The following is a 21,693-nucleotide window of genomic DNA, read 5'->3' on the forward strand; positions in this document are numbered from 1 at the left end:
CAAGCCAGGTTAAAGCAAGGGCGAAATTCGATCCCCCTCAACCCTCACTCATTACACACCAAGCTGGCAGCCTTACACACATCACAGGCTGGTTTGGGGAATCAACAAGGCTGGCAGAGCCAAAACCTTTTTTTTTTTGAAGGGGTCAGTTCTCCTGGTATTATTCCCCATGAGAAATTTCAAAACATTGCTTCAGATTCTACCTTCTCCAACTGCGATCTCCTTTGGCAAGAGGGAGTATCTCTTCATCGTCCAGTGTGGTCTTTTTGGATCCTGGGGTCTCCCAACATGCCGCTTTCAACATTTACCCTTCAAGGGTTGTAGGAAGACAGATGGCCATAAAAACATTTCAGAGGCAAAGTACACAATGCATAACGACTTAGGAGATACGGCAAAAAGAATAAAAATAAAACAGACAGAAAAGGCGAGGAGCCTAGGGTTAAGGGGAGTGGAGGCTGCCGGCCTTCAGAAAAGTCCCTTACCAGACCCGAGATGCCCTTGACACAAAGAAGGGGCTCAAGCTGGAGGAACAGCTGCTGTGAAGGCCAAGTCTATAACCAGGTCTGCAGGTTTTGGAATGCAAGGGTTTACTGGTTACAAAAGCAGGGAGTTTATTACAGAGGTTACACAGTTTTTCCTCTGATTTGGATGAAGAAGCAATAAATGGTTAGGGTGCAGAGACCACCAAAGAAGTACCAAACCTACCAGGTTAAGTGTGAGAACGAACTCTGCTAAACCCAGATGAAGAGCAGTCTCAGACTGCTGCACACCCATCACCCACCTCTGAGCCCTCCCTTTCAGAGGAGGCTTCCAGAAGACTCAGGGAAGCTGGGAGGCCCATATTGTAGGGAGAGGGAACTGAATTCAGAAGAATGCAAACAGAGCAACCCTAAGCAACAGACCACCATCTCCCTTCTGACGTTCACCACGGAGCCTGGGTGCCGGCTGGCTGGCTGGCACACAGTCCCTGCTTTCCAATCCCCTGCCCAGCCCGCCAGAAGGACCCCGTTAACCAGAATGGGGCATGCATGCCTGGGCCTGCAGGGGCTGGGAGGGAGGGCAGGATTGGCCCAGGGCTCCTACCCCAGCCCTCCTCCAGCTGGCCCCAGACACCGCCCGGGCGCCTCCCCCTACCTGAAGGATGTACCCCCGGACGTAGTCGCGCAGCGTCCAGCCCAGGCCATGCAGGATGTGGAGCACTTCCTCTTGCTTCAGGACGCTGAACAGACGGTCCAGTAGGATCTTGAGCCGCACGGGCACTGCCTGCGTGCCGTAGAGCATCAGACTGCTGATGTCGAACACCACGTTGGACTGCACGATCTCCACCTGGGTGGGGTGGTACAGGTGCTGCGTGCTGAGCTTATCCAAGGCTGTGGTGGTCCCGCCGGAGGTCCAGGGGCAGCGGGAAGGCAGAGAGGAAAAGGAGAGGGCGGAGATAAAAGAAAGGAGAAGCCAGTTACTGGAAGTTATGGGGGGTTGGGTCTCCATTTCTGTACCTGGATGATAACCGAGACAGGACAGTGTAATGTACATAGTGCTCTTCCCACCTCCTCCTGACTTGTTTGTGTTTTTGTATTCCATGTGTTTATAAATTGCAGACAACAACAAACACAAAAGACACTTGGTTTGCAGGAAGAGCCACCGCGGAGGCTTCTAAATGACTGTGGCTGGCACTTAAAAACCCGATTAATTTGCTACTTCAACTATGGCTCAACCCAAGTTACCATGGTGTCCCCTGTCCCTGCAGCAAAAGGAGGAACACTTTCACAACTGCCAACTCAGGCCCCAACTGCACGTTCAACCAGCATCACTTTTCTGAGTAGAGATTCACCCCTTCAGATACCTGGATGGCTTGAAGAGGAAGAGGAGGGTGTTCTTTGGACTTCTAGGGGTAAGAGGTTAATCCAGAGGGAATAAGGAAAGCTGACCTCTGGGGGAAGATGGGGGCTGGTCATGTACCTTAAGCTGAATTAGCTAAGAGGAATTATTCCAAGACTCAGTTCTCCAAAATTCCCCTCTTGCTGTTTACTTGTTCGTTTAGTGCTCTCTAAGTTATTCAGAAGAAACAAACAAACAAAATAAGAAATTCAAGTCATAAATAGGTACTTTATTAACAGCTGTGATAAAGGGTTTAGTATGAGATGAAAACAGAAAAAAATGACTAAAATCAAAGTATGAGAATTTCTGCGTATTTCAGCTACATCATCTCAGCACAGAAAACTGAGGATGACCATTCTCAGAGTAACTATGTTCAATGGAACTAATATTTCAATAATTAGGCTGTCCTCGCCTCAAATTTGAGAAACCACATTTCTGCCCTAGCTCTGAAAGCCAGATAAGGCTGTACATTCTCATCCCCATCCTTATCTGAGTTACTGAGAATCCTACTGCAGATAAATGACATTTTAACTCAGTTTCTCTAGAGTGACCCATTAAGATACTGTCCCATCCACAGGGCTCAAAGAGATGCTGCAAAGATGACTGCGATAATGAATGAGAGGTCCTTTGAACCGAAGAGAAGGCAAAAGCACTGGGTCAGCTGCCAGAATTATACAGATATGACCTTCTAGAGATTTCAAGAGAGAAACACGCGAGCCTGAGACGCTCACCTAAATGGGCATCAGACAACAACTGCCGGGCTCAAATCTGCCTAATTCTACATGCAAGCACCCAAGGTTTCTGCAAGTTCTAATCACTGTCTGGTTGAATGCCTCAATCACTCTTCCCAATAGCTTCTCCCTGAGTAGTGCAGGCTGCCATAGGTGCACACGCTGAGCAGCTCCTCTTTTAATACACTGGTATTTCTGCATATTAATATGAGTATTTAAAAGTACACGCACACACACACAATTTTCCGTGTTTCAAGTGTATTTTTTCAGGGCTCCTCCTCCACTCTCGTTTCCTCCTGACTTGTGGTCACTGGAGAGTTCATGTACTCTTGATAAATTGCCTTCTTACATCCACAGTGTAAAGGCCCTTATCATTTACCCGCTGGCTTCATTCAACACATTTACTCCCAGGAATACTTTGTCAAAGAGTTCGGGTTTCCTCATACTTCATTTCTTGCAGCTGATTTGTCTGATCTTTCCTATTCTAGTGGTTAAGTCAACTTTGAATAAATAGCTTTAAAAATTAATTTAACGTTTGGGAAAGATAAGGGATTCAGAAGCCTAGGGACTGAAGTCTTCTCTCCCTCCACAGGGCATTTAGACGGCAGGAAAGAGGCATTATCACCCCTGCTCTTCTTCAAGTACAGCTTAACCACTCCTCTTCTGAACAGTGGCTGCTCTGCTTACAGAATCCAGCATCCAGCTTGGGTGGACTCTGCTCCTCCTCCCTTCCCCTTTATCAAACTCCTCGTATCAGACCCTTCACAAAATACACTGCTGTGACCACAGCAAGTATGAAATCCAGGAGGGTTGGGTAGAGGGGGCATAAAGTGAAACCAGACCTGATTTCTGTCCATGTGACTGGTGCCTTGTTATCTACACATTGAATATATGTAGGGGTGTGTACCAATGTGTTCTAGGGCCAGGTGTAAAGTTTCACCCCTCTCTCTTCCCACTCCTTAAAAAGGGCTGGCAGTTTTAGAGGATGAAGAGGACTAAACTGTTGAGGGTACAAACAGAGGTTGTTCAAAGAATTGAAAAAGCACAGGTAGAACAGATAAGGCAGAAGTGTTTCCCTAGATACACTTATGAGACCATCAGAGAGCAAGAGTACTCAAAGGACATTACTGGGGACTTCCCTGGTGGTTCAGTGGTTAAGTATCTGTGTTCCAACACAGGGGATGTAGATTCCATCTGTGGTCTTAGGAAACGAAGATCCCGCATGCCGTGGGGATGCATGTGCTGCAACTACTGAGCCTGTATGCTACAACTAAGACCATGCAGTCATAAATAACTGGACAAATATTTTTTAAGAAAATAAAAGGACATTACTGATTGTTTAGCATGTTCAGAAGTAGGAATTCTGTTGTAAGCCACATAACTAGACAGTAGAAGTCAACAAGTTTTTGTGTAAAGGGCTAGACTGTAAATATTTTAGGTTTATGGGCCTTGCCTCCAGTTTCACAACTACTCACCTCTGCTATTATAGAGAGAAAAGCAAACTTAAACTAATGGGCATGTCTGTGTTCCAATATAATTTTATTTACACAAATAAGTGCCTGGCTTACATTTTGGGTTCTGATATGAAAAATAAAAGGGTGGGCCAAACAGTTAAAAAAGTCAATATTTGATAAGGAAAAAGCTCCTAGTGTGTGATTTAAGCAGCAGTTATCAAGGAGATGAGCCATAGAGGAAGGCTGGAAAAATTAAACTGCCTAGCTTGCTGATGTCAAGTGCAAATTTCAACATAAACACATCATCAAAGATTATGCTCAAATGTCTTAAATGAAATCAAAACTTTCTGCTTTATAACTGGTGGATGGTATTGAGTCACCAAGTTGTCAACAGCTTTAGGGGGATGTCTCCTTGGTCAGCAAAGGGTTAAGTAATGATTTTTAAAATTGTCATAGTAACAGTAAACTGAGAACTGGACTCTGCCTAAGGTTATGCTCTTCCTATGTCTGATTGTGGGGGACTCAAGACTGGAATTTAGGCAGGTTAGAAATTTGAGCCAATAGGAATGAAGGAGAAGCAGGGCAAGAACTTGTTCAGCAGGATGGAGTGGGAAAAGATGGTCTCCTACCTTTATGAGCTATGGGCCAACCCTCTGTTAAGACTGTCCTATACCAACTGTTTCGCCAAAATTCCATTTTCAAATGAAATCTTTACCGGAAATTGGACATAAAAATATATGAAAGTAAAGCTACTCTTGGTAAAGCTTGAGTGGACATGAATTTGACAACTTCCCACTATGAGTTACTATCTCTTCCCTTCCTGTTTAAGCATCTCACTGGGACCCCTAGAGTTCTCAGAAGCACAGTTTGAAAAGCACTTTTCTATACAATGAGATGATATCAATTGTTCCTCCCGCTGTGCTTCCCCTTCATTCTGGGTACGGAAACCACATTTCCCTTCAGGGAGCCCCTCTTCTTGTACACTCAGTACCATTTATTTCATAGAATGGAATATTTCTGAAGCCAGGGCCTGGAAAACCAGTACCATCCAGTTCCTTGGCCACAAAAACCAGTTTAAGAAAGGGCAAGTGACCTAAGTCTGAAGAGCGATATTGAATCCAGGGTTTCAGTTAGAACTGTGGGGAGTTCTCCCTCCTTGAAATCGGTAGTTGTCAAATATGCTTGGGAATGAGAGTCACGAGGAGGACAGGTGGGCTGCAGAATGGCTGGAGAAAGACTAAAGACTGACAACGCTGTTTGAACCAGAAGATACAGTTGCAGAAGACACAGTTATGTTTCAGTTACAGGAGCCAACAAACCCTTTCTCTCTTCCTATGTCTGCTGGAAGTAGGATTCTGTAATTTGTATCTAAGAGCCTTAACTAAGACAACTACCTTTTGGGGGTATTCTCTCAGCTAGATAACATGTATTTCAAATAAGCTTCAACTAAAGGTATGTTAGTTCCAGGCCAAATGCAATTCACAATATCTCCAGTGACCCAGTGACTGGAATGAAGGTATCCCTAACAATTTTATATCTCACACAAATTTGCCAAGGCTTATGGACACCATCAACAACATTAATAAATAAAAATAATTGTTGTATGGGGGGAGGAGTAAAGGAAATGACCATTTAAGTACTAACTAAATGTCAGGCAGGCATCATTCTAAGGTCACAATGATCTTGTTTAATCCTTTAAAAAGATTAAGAACACAAGACATTACTGCCTACAAGTTCCGTGAGGGTCAGTAACTGGCCTAAGGTCACTTAGTTATTTCTCCCCAGAAATTCTATTGCTACTGCATGTTCAGATAAACAGTCAATAAGCAACTCTAGTAACCTGCAAGTCTTCATCATGCTGGAAGTCCCTAACTGCCAGCAGTCTGGGCTTCCTGCCCATCACTCTGCTGAAGCAAGCATTTCAAAGGTCACCAACACCTGCCTTCCTACAAAATCCGATCGCTTTTCCCTTCATTATTCTCCATGATCTCGCCATAGCAGCTGACCTTATTGATCACCACTCCTCCTAACGTGCTCTTCTCCTTCATTCATGCATACATGCATTTACTCACTGGCACTTAACAACTCATCCCCAAGGCAGGCGCTGCATCCAGATGCTCTCGTCGTCTATGCTATAAAAGAGATGTGATGAAGTACTGACGGACACAGAAGAAAGGGCGACTCGGCAGGGGAGGCACAGTCTTATAAGATACTGGCAAGCAAGAAAGGAGGGTGGCAGTCCAGGTAGATGGAACTAAGGCAGGGATTCTCAAACACTGTGTGTCTCAGAATCAGCTAAAAGGGCTTGTTAAAACATAGATCAGATCACTGGGCCACCCTCCCCCGGAGTTTCTGATTCATTGGGTCAGGGGTGGGGGCCAAGAAACAGAATTTCTAACAAGCCTCCACAAGACACTGATCCTGCTGGCCAAGGACCATACTTTGAGAACCACAGCCCTAATGAGATGTGTTTAAGAGAAATGAATATCCAGTGGATGTGTCAAACCTGCGGCCAACAAGTGGAAGATGGATACAGAAAAGTCAGACAAGCAGTCTGAAAGAAACCTTAACACTGCAAGCCAAAACCTCTGGAAAGGTTATAATTTTATTCCTGGTTAATAGGCTATAGAAAATACTAAATATTTCATAAGATTAAAATGACATAATTTTAGATGTAAAACTCCGATGAGAGTCCAGAGGTTTATTTAAAGGAACAGTTGTCAGCTGGGGCAACTTGGCTCACAGCCACAACCCCTAAAGAAGAGGGTTGAAAGGGAGATGGTCGAGGTTCATTTGAAAAACTACTGGGACTTCCCTGGTGGCTCAGGGGTTGAGAATTGGCCATGCAATGCAGGGATGTGAGTCCCATCCCTAGTGCGGGAACTGAGATCCCACAGGCCATGGGGCAACTAAGCTGGGTGCCGTTTAATTACCGAGCCCAAGTGCTCTGGATCCCACATGCCACAACTAGAGAGAAGCCTGCGCACTGCAACTACAGCTCCTGCATGCCGCAATGAAGATCCTGCGTGTCACAACTATGACTGGCTGGATACAGTCAAATAAATAAATAATACTTTTTTAAAAAAGAAAAATTACCACAGGTGATTCTGATATACACCCCTAATACATACACATCACTGAAAACCAAAGAGATGAGTCAAAGGGCAAGATGACCGAGAGCTAAGTGAATAGGATAGGAAATGTTTGCAATGCTCTACTGTGAGATGCCTTGACGCGTGTGTGTGTATGTTTGTGTGTGTGTGTGTTAGTCGCTGAATTGTGTCTGACTCTGTGATCCCAAGGACTGTAGCCCGCTAAGCTCTTCTATCCATGGGATTCTCCAGACAAGACTACTGGAGTGGATAGCCATTCCTTTCTCCAGGATCTTCCCAAACCAGGGATCAAACTCATGTCTCTCTTGCATTGCAGGCAGATTCTTTACCATTTGAGCCACCAGGGAAGCCCCTGGACCTCAAATGATGATCTGCATAAACCTGGGGTATGCACGGGCCTTTCAGAGATATGCAGACACATGGACTCAGCTTCCAGATCCTGAAATCCCATATTTATTCTTTCCCAAAATGAATTCCCCTGAGAACAGACCTGCCTGTCGATGGAGACTGTTGTTTAGTCACTCGGTCATGTCTGACTCATTGCAATGCCATGGACTGTAACCCACCAGGCTCCTCAGTCCATGAGATTTCCCAGACAAGATTACTGGAGTGGGTTGCCATTTCCTTCTCCAGGGGATCTTCCCAACCCAGGGATCAAACCCACGTCACCTGTATTGGCAGGTGGATTCTTTACTATTGAAACGCCAGGGAAGCCCATCCATGCAGATTATCTACCCTCAATCCTCCTTTGAAAACTATACCCTTTCTTCTTGACCAAATAAAGGCACACTCTGCCTTGACTTAGTGCACTGGCCTAGGGTGTAAAGCTCTCCTGGGTGCCAAAATAATGGCCAATTTGAACTGCTTTGTGAAGCCTTGTTTAATGATTAATAGAAGCACCAAGAACCTAGGCAAGGGCCCTCTTTTCCTGATTATGAAAGTAAAGGGTAACTAGAACCTGATATTTGGGTCTATGCTGAAATATTCAGAATTCAGACATTATGTAAAATGGGGCAACAGTCATGCAGTCACCTCTTGAATTCTTATATATGATAATGTATCACTTTTTAGAAAGTATCCTATGAGAGCAAAGCAAAAATGTCCAGTGCTGAAAATGGCTTTTCCCTCCATTCTTTTCAATTATTCCTGATACTCACCCCCAGGAGGTGTCACCACCTGGGAAGTAAAGCCCCCAAGCACATGTGATGCCCACTCTTTTAAATTCAGTTTGAATATTTTCTCAGACCTATGAAATTTGTTAGCTACACTGAATAAAACCTTTGGATATGAATTTTACATGATGTCTTTCAGAAACAATGTTTATTATTTAATAAGGTAATTACTACCCATTTAATCAAGTACTATCAAAATATTTATTTTTGTTATGATTAAGCACCATTTGTATCTTATAAAGTTTTGAATATTTCTACATCCTCTTAATAGAGATAAAATTACAATAAACTATGATCTAAATGCCAAAGCACTTCATTTTAAGCAATATATAACTCCTTTCATTAAATACATTATAAATTTGAAAAAAAAAAAAATACATTATAAATTTGACCATATTTTTATAAAATATGAGTCTTATCTATCTTGTTCCTCAAGTCTAACACCAGACAGTGATACACAGATGAAACCAACTGCATTATCAAAGTAATATTTTGAATTTTAACATATTCCTCACTTCATAAAAAAAGTTATACTTTATAGCACATCATTAGTAATTAAGTAATGAGAAATAGCATTTCTATTGTATACTTGGTAAGTTAACTTTATTAGCTCCACATTTTATTCTGGACTGTTTAACAAACTATCCTATGACATGCAGCCCATAATTTATTGATTCTTATTAATATTTCTCAAAATGTATATTAAGACATTCATTTGAATTGAAATGTGAGTTCATTTTTTTTCAATGATAATTAAATCTGATTTGGCAGCCTGATTTGACCATGAGCACTGGTGGAAATTTTCATCAATTATGATAGCTAAATCTGCAGTAATAAAAGTATCTCCTTTAAAAAAAAAGATATATTGCAGAAGTCATTTGAATAACATAGTATTTTTTTTTCTCAATCTTTATGGTGTATACAATAAAAAATGATATGCCTCTAAATGAAATATACATGGCTAAATTTATGAACAGGAATTCATCATGTCTTGTTAGTACAGAAATTGAGAAAGTAAATGACTAACAACGTCTGAGTAATAAGGTGGATGACTTGCATTTCTTCTCTCTTAACAAAACTAACTGATCACTCTGTGATTGTTGGCACATTATCTGAAATGATTCCTAAGAACCGAATGACAATGTGATAGTTTCCAGTCGCACCTATTCATGTGAAGAGGTGCCCAAGCACTTAGATCTGCAAAACTGGGGAAGGAATTGAGAGTGTACATTTTCTCTTTCTTACAATAAGATCTATTCATTTACTGACACATGAACTAATCAGGGAAGAAAACAATTCATTGCCCTATCCATTTTATTGGCAGATGCATTTCTGACAAAAATTCACTTTACATTTACTAAGTTAGGAAAATTTGTAATACTTATGTTACTTTGATCTTATTCCTCTTCATGATCAAAACTAAACAATAAAATTTCCGTTTATAGATATATTATCTTACTTTTAAAATTTTCCCTGCAGGCATGAATGATAAAAGACTTTCCAATGAACATATGATTTCATTTTTGGTAATAAATGTTATTTGGAGACGGTAAACTGGAAACAAGAGTTAAGGAGAAAAAACAATGACTGAGAGCAATGACTTAAAGTTCCCGATGTTTAAAGAGTGCTCATGGTTCCTCCAGACTGAGAACAGAGTTTCTAAAGCCAGACACCAAGGGTCCAAATGCTAACTGTGCCACCAACTTGCTTATGACCTTGGCAAGATACTTAATATATGAAAATATTAGGATGGCTTTTTCAAAATTCTTTTGGGGGCAAGCAAGCCAATAGCATGAAGACCGCTACCACAGTACAAGGAGAAAGAAAAGGAGAACGAAGAATTGAGACCAAGCTAACAAGTATGGGGAAGAAAACATATGCTTGAAGTGAAGATGAGTCAGAGTTACAGGATGACTGAGATTTTTGGGTCTGGAGGATTTGGACGGGAAATCAACTGAGATGCCTGGGATCCATCAGGAGTCCAGAGGCACCACCTCTCCAGCTGTCCACCTGTGGTCATCCGCCTCCAGCAATCCAACTACTCATGCACTACACAGGCCACCCCTAACCTGTAAGTTGAGTTCTACCCAAGCTCTGCCCTAAACTCCAAACATGTCCTTGACCTCTTTACTGTGAAAGGGAAGCCTAAGAAACTCTGCCAAAATGCTTGAAAATCAAACCTTTCCTGTTGTATTTTTTTTAATGATGTCATAGATGCTCAATGAAAAAAATATTAATTCAAGAAAAACAAGCAGAAGACAACATACGTAATCCCACCAACCAAAGGCACTATTTGCCTACACGTTGATGTAGCTGCATCTATTTTCTTCAATCCATAATTCTATATTGTTGTTGTTGTTCAATCTTTCAGTTGTGTCTGACTCTTTGCGACCCCATGGACTGCAGCATGCCAGGCTTCCCTGTCCTTCACCATCTCTTGGAGTTTGCTCCAACTCATGTCCATCTACTAGGTGATGCCATCCAACCATCTCCTCCTGCCTTCAATCTTTCCCAGCATCAGAGTCTTTCCCAACGAGTCAGTTCTTTGCATCAGGTGGCCAAAGTACTGGAGTTTCAACTTCAGCATCACTTCTTCCAATGAATGTTCAGGGCTGATTTCTTTAGGATTGACTGGTTTGATCTCCTTGCAGTCCAAGGGACTCTCAAGAGCCTTCTCCAACACCACAGTTCAAAATCTTTTGGCACTCAGCCTTCTTTATGGTCCAACTATATAATTCTATATAGTTGAGGTTATGCTAGAGTTAAAAATTTCTATTTTGTTGTTGCTTTTCCATTGAATTTTACACATCATGAACATTCAAAATGAGTGCCTGTGAATGTTTCCACTGCAGCTCCCCAGGATCTATCCCTCCTCTCTGGACTAACTTCTACCACTGTAGTACAGACTTTTAGACTTTTCTAAGACCACTAGTGAAAGTGATTTCTGGCTGGTCTGGTGTGGTGTGGCCTGCCCCTGTTCTCTCTGGCCTAACAGTCAGTTTTCAAGTCAGTATTCTCAAAAGATGTTTTGCTCTTTAACATTCCTCTGAAAACAGTGGGGGAAGGTAATTATGGCAGTTTAGGAAGTGAGGTGGGGCTGCTAGCTGAGCAGGCACTGACTAAAGTTGCATAATTTATTCCCTTTCCTACAACTTCAAGTATTATTTGGGGGCATCCAATGGATTCCTAGGTAAAATCAGTATGAGATTTAGTGTATTAAAGAAAACAAGCTTAATATCAAGGTGCAGAGACTGGATCGTAATGAATAGACATTATGAGAATCATAGTACAGATCACTAAGTTTGAGATCCATGTGCGAGATTTAGGGTCTTCTAGCTATACGAAAAGATACGGTACAGCCCGTCGTCCTCCATATCAATGGGTACTGATCCATGGACTCAACCAACTATAGATGGAAAATATCCACATACAAAATATTCCATAAATTTCCAAAAGGCAAAACCTGAATTTTCCATACTCTAAGACTGCTTACACAGCATTTACATTACACTTACAATGATTTACATTGCATTAGGTATTACAAGTAATCAATAGATAATGAAAATATATGGCAGATTTGGGAGGATGTGCATAGGTTATATACAAATACTACAGCATTTTATATAAGGGACTTGAGCATCTATGGATTCTGATATCTGTACAGGTCCTGGAACCAAATCCCTTTGGATACCAAGGACAAGTGTATCGACTTTGAAAGGGGGTCAAAGAACAGCAAACACAATAATATTATAAGGGCATCTACAAAGAAAAGACTATTTTTTGTTTTGTAAAAGGTCTGGAGGAAAAGAGAAAAAGCAAACAAGTAAATTAACCTCTTTTTAGTATACAGAATTTTATTGGGAAAAAGAATAGGTTAACCGCACAATATGGATGTGTGTGTGTGCTAAGTTGCTTCAGTTGCGTTTGACTCCTTGCTACCCTAAGGACCATAGCCTGCCAGGCTCCTCTGTCCATGGGGTTCAATATGCATTCTAGTTAAAAAAGAGGGGGGGTAGAAATTCATACTATAAGAGCTTCTTAAACTGTGAATTAGGTTACTGAGGAAAAATAATTTACCTGGATTTCTTTAAAATGCCAGAAACAGAAGCTTAAACTGGTAATTTTCTGGCTATAAGACAAAGGAAAAGTTAAGGCCTGGATATAATTTCAATCAACACTTTGATAGAATCTATAGCTTTTCAAAGGAAAGTAGTGGCTAAGCCACAAGATACATAAGTCAGTGTGAAGAAAACTCATTTCTGATAAGAACAGAATCACCATAAGGACAACAGCTGGCATATTTGTGGTTCATTAATGTAAGTATGTAACGTAAATGTAAAATAAGTATAAAATGTAATGCAAAATATGTAATAAAGGTGAAGTAATATATACTTTTAACTACATTGCTAACTTAAAGAACAAAGTAATGCCCTTTATAAAATTCAGTTTTCAAATGTATAAAATAGTACTGGTAGTGTGTGAGGGGTGGTTATAAAAGAACTTGCATCTATCAAATGAAATGTGAATAACTATTTTTTTATTTCAATTTTTAATAACAGGAATTACTCCCCAAACCTTCAAATAAATTAAAATAAATGTAAACCTGTAATTCTACAGACTTCACTTCCAATATTTTCTGTGAAGGTCATAGAAATAAGAACATATTCAGATACTTTTTTTTCTTAATGTTGGAGTATAAAAGTGCTTTTCACTGATCCTAGAAAATTGGCTCTCAGTGATAGTTTATAGTTCTTAGTTTTCCACAACTTTTTTTAAACATAACTTTCTTTAAAAGCCAAATTCAAGTGACTTAGGTGGTTTCCACAGGAATATGCTCGAACACTTCAGGCCCTGATGTCCAGTAGACTCCATCAAATAGCTGTTCGGGCACGGTGGTGTGAAGCTTATAGCTATTCAATAAAATGAAAAGCGAGCCAAATGGAATGATTTTTCAAAGCCACCTACTTCGCAGAGTAAAACAATTAAAAATTTGTATGAAAACAGTCTAAAAGAAAGCCTTCTATTTCACTATTTCCAGTCTTGTCCTGGATATTTTTAAATTTTCAAATATTAATTTGAAGCAATTTTACAAGTGAAAAAAAATTAAAGAAGCCTTATTCTTTGATTTTGGGAGAAAGCCAAGTGAGCCCTAAATTGCAAAGCTAATTGTTTTGAGAACTCCAGTCTCTTGCCCCAACTCCCCTTAGGATCCAAATTATAATAGCATCAAGTGGTCAGCTTTTAGGAGCTCTGGGTCCTAGAATACTATTTTAATCTCTAAGAGGTTAACATTTCAATGTGTCTTTAAAGGGCTGTTTTATGGAATTCTTTCCACAATTACTTTAAGAGTCAAATAAAAACAGCTGTTAGCAACAGAATTTTATTAGGGCAATTTCTGGGGTCAGATTTTTTAAGTTTTGATTACTTATAATCAGAATATTGTTCCCTTTCCTACTTCAAGTACCCAGACCATAACCTCTGAATTTATGAGGGTGGGTGGTTCTTCATTGTTGCTAATATGACCAATAATTTCCAATTATACCACACTTTATAATATGCACACTATACCCAATATAATGATATGTCATTTCAATGTAGCTAGCCCATGAACTTCTACAGGTTTAATGGGATTTTGCGTATTTAGAATTTCATCATAAAGGGGCCCTTTGGAATCATTAGAACATCAATCCTTTCCCATTATAAGACTCAGCTTTCTTACTAGGTAAGAACATCAGAGTGCAAGGCAAAGGCTTAACCTACCATAGGTTGTAAGCCAGTTCCTAGTAATAGCTGTCACACTGGAGGAGAACAGTAATAAATGGCAATGATGACATATTAAAAAACTTTTCAGTGAATCAGGTGATCGATGAGGAAGGTGGACCACAACTGTTACTGAGAAAAACTCCTTATGACTTGAAGTAATATTTAGATCTGCACATTTTACCCACTACTTTGGGGGGAAAGAAGTGTGTAATTGGGAGCAAATTAAGTACAAAATAACTCATGTTCCCTTTAAGTCACAACTTTCTAACTCTATCTGTCAAGGTTGAATTAATTAGGATATTTAATATCAAAGAGAGAGAAGACTGGCTTTTATAATTTTTTTTTTAAGGAAAGAAGAAAAGGAATGATACGGAGCTGAGAGAGTTGATCCCCAAGCCTGGTGATAAAAACTGTCAGTCCTTATATGTGAAAGGCTTATTTTTTTTACTTGAACAAATAGCGTGTCAGTGTTTTTAGGTCAAAAGAAGAAGAAGAAGAAAAAAAAAAAAAGACAACTCTACTGAGCCACCATAAACCCTGATTACATTACTATACCCTGTATGCCTTATGTGAAGAGTCCTTGATTTTTTTTTTTTCTCGTAATACATGAGGGATAAGTAGATGAATACTCTTATGGTCCATTAGGAAAGTGAACCTACACTGTAGGGAGAAAAGGGGGACAGAAGGAGTTCCAATGAGCCCCAACTGTCCTACGGATTTTAATTGCTCCCTATTTGACATGCAGCTTTGAGTGTATATGGATATGCGCACACACACACTCACACTCACAATTAGTCCAGAGTAGAATCTGAGCTCCACTTGAGACTATATAGGTAATATTTCAAACTGATTGGCATTTGCCCCCCGGTGGCCTTATGAATAATACAGTCCTCACAACAGACTTTGGAAATCATTAAAGTCTGACTGAGGCATATGTAGTAGACTATCAAGGCCGTTATTCAGAAGCTCACTCTCTCGGCTAGGAGAGTAAACAGATCCTTGGTTGTTCTTCTCTTCCTTCTTCCTTTTCCTCCCAGGGTCCACTTTTGGGGGTATGTCTCTCCTCATCTGCATCTCCATGAGTAGGTGGTTAAGCAGAAAGAAATGCAATCTGCAAGCTTGACAGTAAGTCTAGGAAGACATCGAATAACTGAATCTGCCTGCTATGATCAGGTTTGGGGATTACTATTATTATTCCTGCTGTTGTTCTATCCAGTCTCTAGTTACCAAGGAGAGCCGAGAGCTGACTACACAAAACCCTGCTTTATATAATTCACAGATCAATGAATTAAATGCACACTGACTACAACAGTTACTTTAAAAGTAACTACTGAAATAAGCATATTTTGTTTGCTGAATATCCTTCTATTTAACAAACAAAAAAAATGAATTCTGTAAGAGGATAATCACCCTACTCCCAATTTATTAACTTTAAAGACTTAATTTTCCTGAAGTAGCATAGATCTGTATCAGAAACTTCATTATGGAAATATTGCAAAAGCAAGTCATATTTATTTTTGGTAGAATATGCACTTTAAACTCTACCACAGCAGTGAAGAAGTATTTCAAAACCTAGAGAGAACAGTGATACAAAAGCCAGCACTTGGTAGAAAACACCTAAAAGAAAGAAATTATTATATTCAGTCTTTTTTTAATGAACGTCACCTTTGTGTCACAAGTATTTTTCCTTCCCTCTCCCAGTAAGTCAGTCTGAAATCTCACTCTAAATCTATAATCAATCTCTCTTTCCCCCACTGTAATCCCTTGAAACTCTGGGCTATCACACACACTTTTGACACTGACGTGTGTTTTCTTCTGGATTGCTGGATTTGCTTAATGCATATATCAAGTATCAAACTGCTTTGCATCAGTGACTGGCGGGATAAAAGACCTCTCTATAAAGATTTGCTCATAAAAAAGGGCTAAGAAGGCTGTCTTAGGAAAAGGCTAAACTAACCAATTTTTAAATGCATGAGCAGAAAATGTTAAGGATTAAAGCAATGCTTGCCGATTTTTTCACTAATATCATCGATGTATGGCTGAGCAGAGAGGAAGGCCTGAAAAGTTCCTATCCCATTTGCTATCAATTGGCTCTTTGACACCTGAGTTATCAACAAGGCAAAATAGCATTCAGAGTTTAAGCCACTTGCAAAGTGAAACTATTTTCTACCATCACAAATATTTCATGGAGACCAACTTTTGAGAAAAATAAGTCTCCTGAAATGACATGAAGAAGGAAACAGGGGAGATACTGGTTAGTCCGGTGAATCCTGGTTACCAAATTCATAATAATGACTCTAATGTCTAATTAGAAGGCAAGGTTTATCCATCAGGATCAACAGGCACAATTTTTTTAAAGATCCAAAATTTCAAGCACAGCCATTGTTCCTGTAGATATTTTACTGTATTTAAAAACCAGTAATAGAAAACACTTGCCAAGTTCATTTAGTCTCTGACTGAGGCACACATATGTGATCTAATTTACAGCTTGCACGTACAGATGTTCACACTTAGTAAAAGGGCTTCTTAATAGCTTTTTTTTAATTAAAAGTGTGTTGATAATAGGTGTTTTAAACATATCCAAACAACAAAGCTGAACTGACAAATGCCTGTCTTCATGTCTCACATCGAGGCAAGATTTTATGAGAGAAAACGACTATGATTCAGTCACATGTCTATATGATAAATGTTACCCCCCCCCAAACCTCCAAATGAAATCTTTCATTAATTTTTTTCTCTATGATCTGTTTCCAAGTCGCAAATGTTAGACTGCTACTAGGTTTATGTAGCCGAAAGCAGAACCACACAGCCGTTGCTGGCTGCCTGCAGTTTTTTTCCCCTTGCAAAACTTTGAACCCCATCCAGCTTTGACACACTGCCTCTTCAGTTAATAACTATCAAGTTTCCCCTTGTCTCCTGTCTACTTTTCTTTGAGGCAATTGCGCACTCAGCACCCCGAGATAATCACACACATCTATAAGATAAAAGCAATGGCATTAATGTAATTGTCTGCCTCTCTCTCTTTAGCCTAATCTTTTTTTCCTTCAGTTTTGACTGCCTATGTGACACCTGTTTTTGTCTCCTCTGATCCCACGACAGGTTTTCCGCTGACAAGGTTTTTGCCTGACAGAGATTCTGCAGACAAGAACATAATAAAATATGAAGAACTGCTTGTCAGAGTTTCTGCCAATGCTCATATGAAATAAAGGAAAAAAATGACTCTTTTTTTTTTTATTTTATAAGGGGCCCTGTGATGGTCGCATTTGGCCCGTCAGGAAAAAGACCTCCCTGGCCAGATTCTCCAAGCCAAACAGGTGTTTTCTTTTATGTGAGAGGTTGATTTGTTTTTTAATTTTTACTGATAGTGGAAAACATGAACAGCCAAAAGCGGGGGAGGGGAGAATTTCTTACCCTCAGATTTTTGCAGGCAAAGGAGTATTGGAGAGCTACTAAATAAAAAGTGAAAAATATTTAGCTCAAGACAGATCTTCTGAATAAAACAAAAATGCCAATATCTGTTAATGAGCAAACAAATTTAACTTCTCTAAAATTTACTTCTTGGTTGGGTAGGCTACTGAAACCTTCCACCTACCTTTCACTTGAAGACGCACAGAGGAACAAAGATGAAAACAAGAGTAAGGACTGATAAAGAAACACAAAAACAGAACTAAAGGCAGGGTGGGGTGGTTTGCAAGCTGTGCTTGAGGTTGCTGGGAAATAAACTGGCAACCAGAAATCAGAGACTTTTAGGTACATGCAGGAGATTCCCATAATCCTTCGTGCCATGTGTTACCTCACTCCCTCAAGTGGGGGATGCTACAGTGGGTATCAGCACCCAGAGATGAAGAAGTGTTTTTCCTGAGGTCCCAAGCTAGTGGAGGGGTTGGTATTATGGAAACTAACCTTCTGGTCTCAGTGAAATATACTGATACCATACAGAACTGATGCCTTCAAATTGTGGTGCTAGAGAAGACTCCTCAGAGTCTCCTGGACAGCAAGGAGATCAATCCAGTCAATCTGAAGGGAAATCAACCCTGAATACTCATTGGAAAGACTGATGCTGAAGCTGAAGCTCCAGTATTTTGGTCATCAGATGTGGGGAGCTGACTGATTGGAAAAGTCCCTGATGCTGAGAAAGACTGAGGGCGGGAGAAGAGTGCGTAAGAGGATGAGATGGCTGGAAGGCATCACCGATGCAATGGACATGAACTTGGGCAGACTTCGGGAGATGATGAGAGACAGGGAGGACTGGGAGGCTGCAGTCCATAGGGTCACAAAGAGCTGGACGTGACTGGGCAACTGAACAGCAATAACAATACAGAAGGAAAGACTTAATTGCTTCTGGGGGCACGGAGGTCCAGCTTCCCTGATGACCAGGGCAGAGGGAAGGGCAAACATCAACAGCCCAGCACACGTGTGAGCACAGAGGACTGAGTGAAGGAAGGACAGGAGCCGGGATAGGGGATGTTAGGATTCTCACACCAATTTTAACGATGCTACCAGCAAACCAGGCTAACCAAACATGCTCTCACACCGAGATCCACAACAGCCATGCCTAACAGAAACAATTCAAGTCACATATGTAATTTTAAATCTCCCTCAGTGCTGCTTCAGTCGTGTCTGACTCTTCGCAACCTTATGGACTGTAGCCTGCCAGGCTCCTCTGTCCATGGGATTCCCCAAGCAAGAATACTGGAATGGGTTGCCATTTCCTTCTCCAGAGGATCTTTCTGAACCAGGGATCGAACCCACGTCTTGTATGTCTCCTACACTGGCACGTGGGTTCTTTACCACTAGTGCCACCTGGGAAGCCAATCTCATTTAAAAAGCAAACAATGAACAATGAAACTAATTTTTCAAAAATATTTTCTATTTAGCCCAATGCATAAAATATTTCACCAATATGTAGACCACTTACTTAACTTGTATGCAGAGTGTATCATGCAAAATGCCGGGCTGGATGAAGCACAAGCTGGAATCAAGACCACCGGGAGAAATATCAGATATGCAGATGACACCACATTTATGGCAGAAACTGAAGAGGAACTAAAGAGCCTCTTGATGAAGGTGAAAGATGAGAGTGAAAAAGCTGGCTTAAAACTCAACATTCAAAAAACAAGAAGATCATGGCGTCTGGTCCCATCACTTCATGGCAAATAGATGGGGAAACAATGGAAACAGTGACAGACTTTATTTTCTTGCGCTCCAAAATCACTGCAGATGGTGACTGCAGCCATGAAATTAAAAGACACTTGCTCCTTGAAAGAAAAGCTATGACCAACCTAGACAGCATATTAAAAAGCAGAGACATTACTTTGCCAACAAAGGTCCATATAGTCAAAGCTGTGATTTTTCCAGTAGTCATGTATGGATGTCAGAGTTGGATCATAAAGAAGGCTGAGTGCCGAAGAGTTGATGCTTTTGAAACGTGGTGTTGGAGAAGACTCTTGGGAGTCCTTTGGACTGCGAGAAGATCAAACCAGTCAGTTCTAAAGGAAATCAATCCTGAATTATCATTGGAAGGACTGATGCTGAAGCTGAAGCTCCAATCCTTTGGCCACCTGATGTGAAGAGACGACTCATTTGAAAAGACCCTGATGCTGGGAAAGATTGAAGGCAGGAGGAGAAGGAGACGACAGAGGATGAGATGGTTAGACAACATCACGGACTCAACAGGACATGAGTTTGAGCAAGCTCTGGGCGATGGTGAGGGACAAGGAAGCCTGGTGTGCTGCAGTCCATGCGATTGCAAAGAGTCAGACACAATTGAGCAACTGAACAACAGCAGCAAGTAGACCACATAAAGACCATTTTCATCGAGCTATTTTACATTCTTTTTTTCTAAGATTAAATCTCTAAATTTCAGTGTACACTTTATACTTACAGCATACCTCAGTTGGGACTAACCACATCTCAAGTGCTCAGTTTGAAATTAGTGGCTTCCTTTTTAGACACCCAGGTCTAGCGTTGCCTTGTGTTCCTTGACCAATTGAACTTAAGGCCCCAAAAAGCTCTTCTTTCAATTAAATGTGTTTGCACTTGATTTTGTAGGATCACCAGACCATACAAGCAGGCTGGGAGATCTTGAGGCCAAAGGAGGGATTTTATTGTGTATCAAGAAACACAGTCTGGATTTGGAACCAGTCTGTTGTTCCATGTCTAGTTCTGTTGCTTCCTGACTTGTATTGTATAGAAAATATTTAAAAGAATTATGGCCATAATTGGATAGATTTGTAAGCAATCTGTTGAGAAGCCCAGTAGTAAGTTTCCTCTCTCCTAAAGGAGATCAGTCCTAAGTGTTCATTGGAAGGACTGATGTTGAAGCTGAAACTCTAATACTTTGGCCACCTGATGCGAAGAGCTGACTCATTGGAAAAGACCCTGATGCTGGGAAAGATTGAGGGCAGGAGGAGAAGGGGACGACAGAGAATGAGATGGTTGGATGGCATCACCAACTCAATGGAAGTGAGTTTTGGTAAACTCCGGCAGTTGGTGATGGACAGGGAGGCCTGGCGTGCTGTGGTCCATGGGGTCGCAAAGAGCTGGACACAACTGAGCGACTGAACTGAATTGATACAACACCTTTGGCTTCCCTGGTGGCTTGGTGGTAAAGAATCTGCCTGCTAATGCAGGAAGGTGGGTTCAATCCCTGGGTGGGGAAGATCCCCTGGAGAAGAAAATGGCAACCCACTCTAGTATCCTTTTGTCCGGGAAATCCCATGGACAGAGAAGCCTGGTGGGCTGTAAGTCCAAGGGATCTCAAAGAGTCAGACAAGACTTAGCAACTAAACAACAAATAAAACACTTTGGGTATATGCTCACTAATGACAGATTAACTCACACTTCTGAAGAGTTACAGATTTCTACCCTCCTGAAAGGCAAACCCTGGTGGGGAATGAGTCGCACAGACAACATTTTATGCCTCCCAGAATACAAGTCGGAATTTCTCTAAACACCACAAATATCTCATCCAGTGATTTTACTGTTCAAGTGCAGGGCTGAGGGGTGGAGGATGGGTATGGGGGGGCGGGGAACCACACGAGAAGAAGTCCTCACTATGACACAATAGGAGGAGGAAGAACAGTTGAGAGTTTTGCTGAGGCATCCTGGATTCTTATGACCCAGAAGCATCTCCTCATTATCTGAACAGAGCATCCTGAGTAAAATGAGAGGAGCTGAGTATGTTTCATTTATAACCCCTTCAATTTGTGTTCTGCTTAACCTGCTGAACTCCAGTTAATTAAGATGTTCCTATAAACAATTAAGCTTCCTGTAGGATCGTTAGCAAGATATAAAAATTTATGATGTAATAAAGTGCAATAAAATGATAAAGTGGTTAGCCCATCAAAGCACTTCACATGCAAGAATACAGGTATGAAAATAGGCAAAAGTAGCCTTTCATCCTGCCTAAAATTCATTTCCTCCTGGTTTTTGGATTTTCAACAAATAAGCAATCCTATAATACAGTTCAACTGATGTGCAGTTCTTAAAATATGGGGAAAAAAAAGTGTTTCAGACTTCTATTCAAGTAAGGGCTCACATGACACTTTAGGAGAAATGGACAATATGAAGCTAAATTGGA

The 21,693-nt window shown here is 40.8% G+C and overlaps 1 protein-coding gene across 16 annotated transcripts in view; it reads right to left on the reverse strand.

The window, feature by feature from the left end:
* BNC2 (basonuclin 2) overlaps positions 1-21,693 on the reverse strand; it is a 470,337-nt gene that overhangs the window by 141,874 nt on the left and 306,770 nt on the right. For all 16 annotated transcript variants that reach the window (XM_043486718.1, XM_043486711.1, XM_043486710.1 and 13 more), the window contains one exon: positions 1,135-1,370. In XM_043486718.1, coding sequence (XP_043342653.1) covers positions 1,135-1,370 — 236 coding nt within the window. The remainder of the gene's footprint in view (positions 1-1,134; positions 1,371-21,693) is intronic.

The sequence above is a fragment of the Cervus canadensis genome, chromosome 14 (genome assembly GCF_019320065.1).
Source record: "Cervus canadensis isolate Bull #8, Minnesota chromosome 14, ASM1932006v1, whole genome shotgun sequence".
Lineage (NCBI taxonomy): Eukaryota > Metazoa > Chordata > Mammalia > Artiodactyla > Cervidae > Cervus > Cervus canadensis.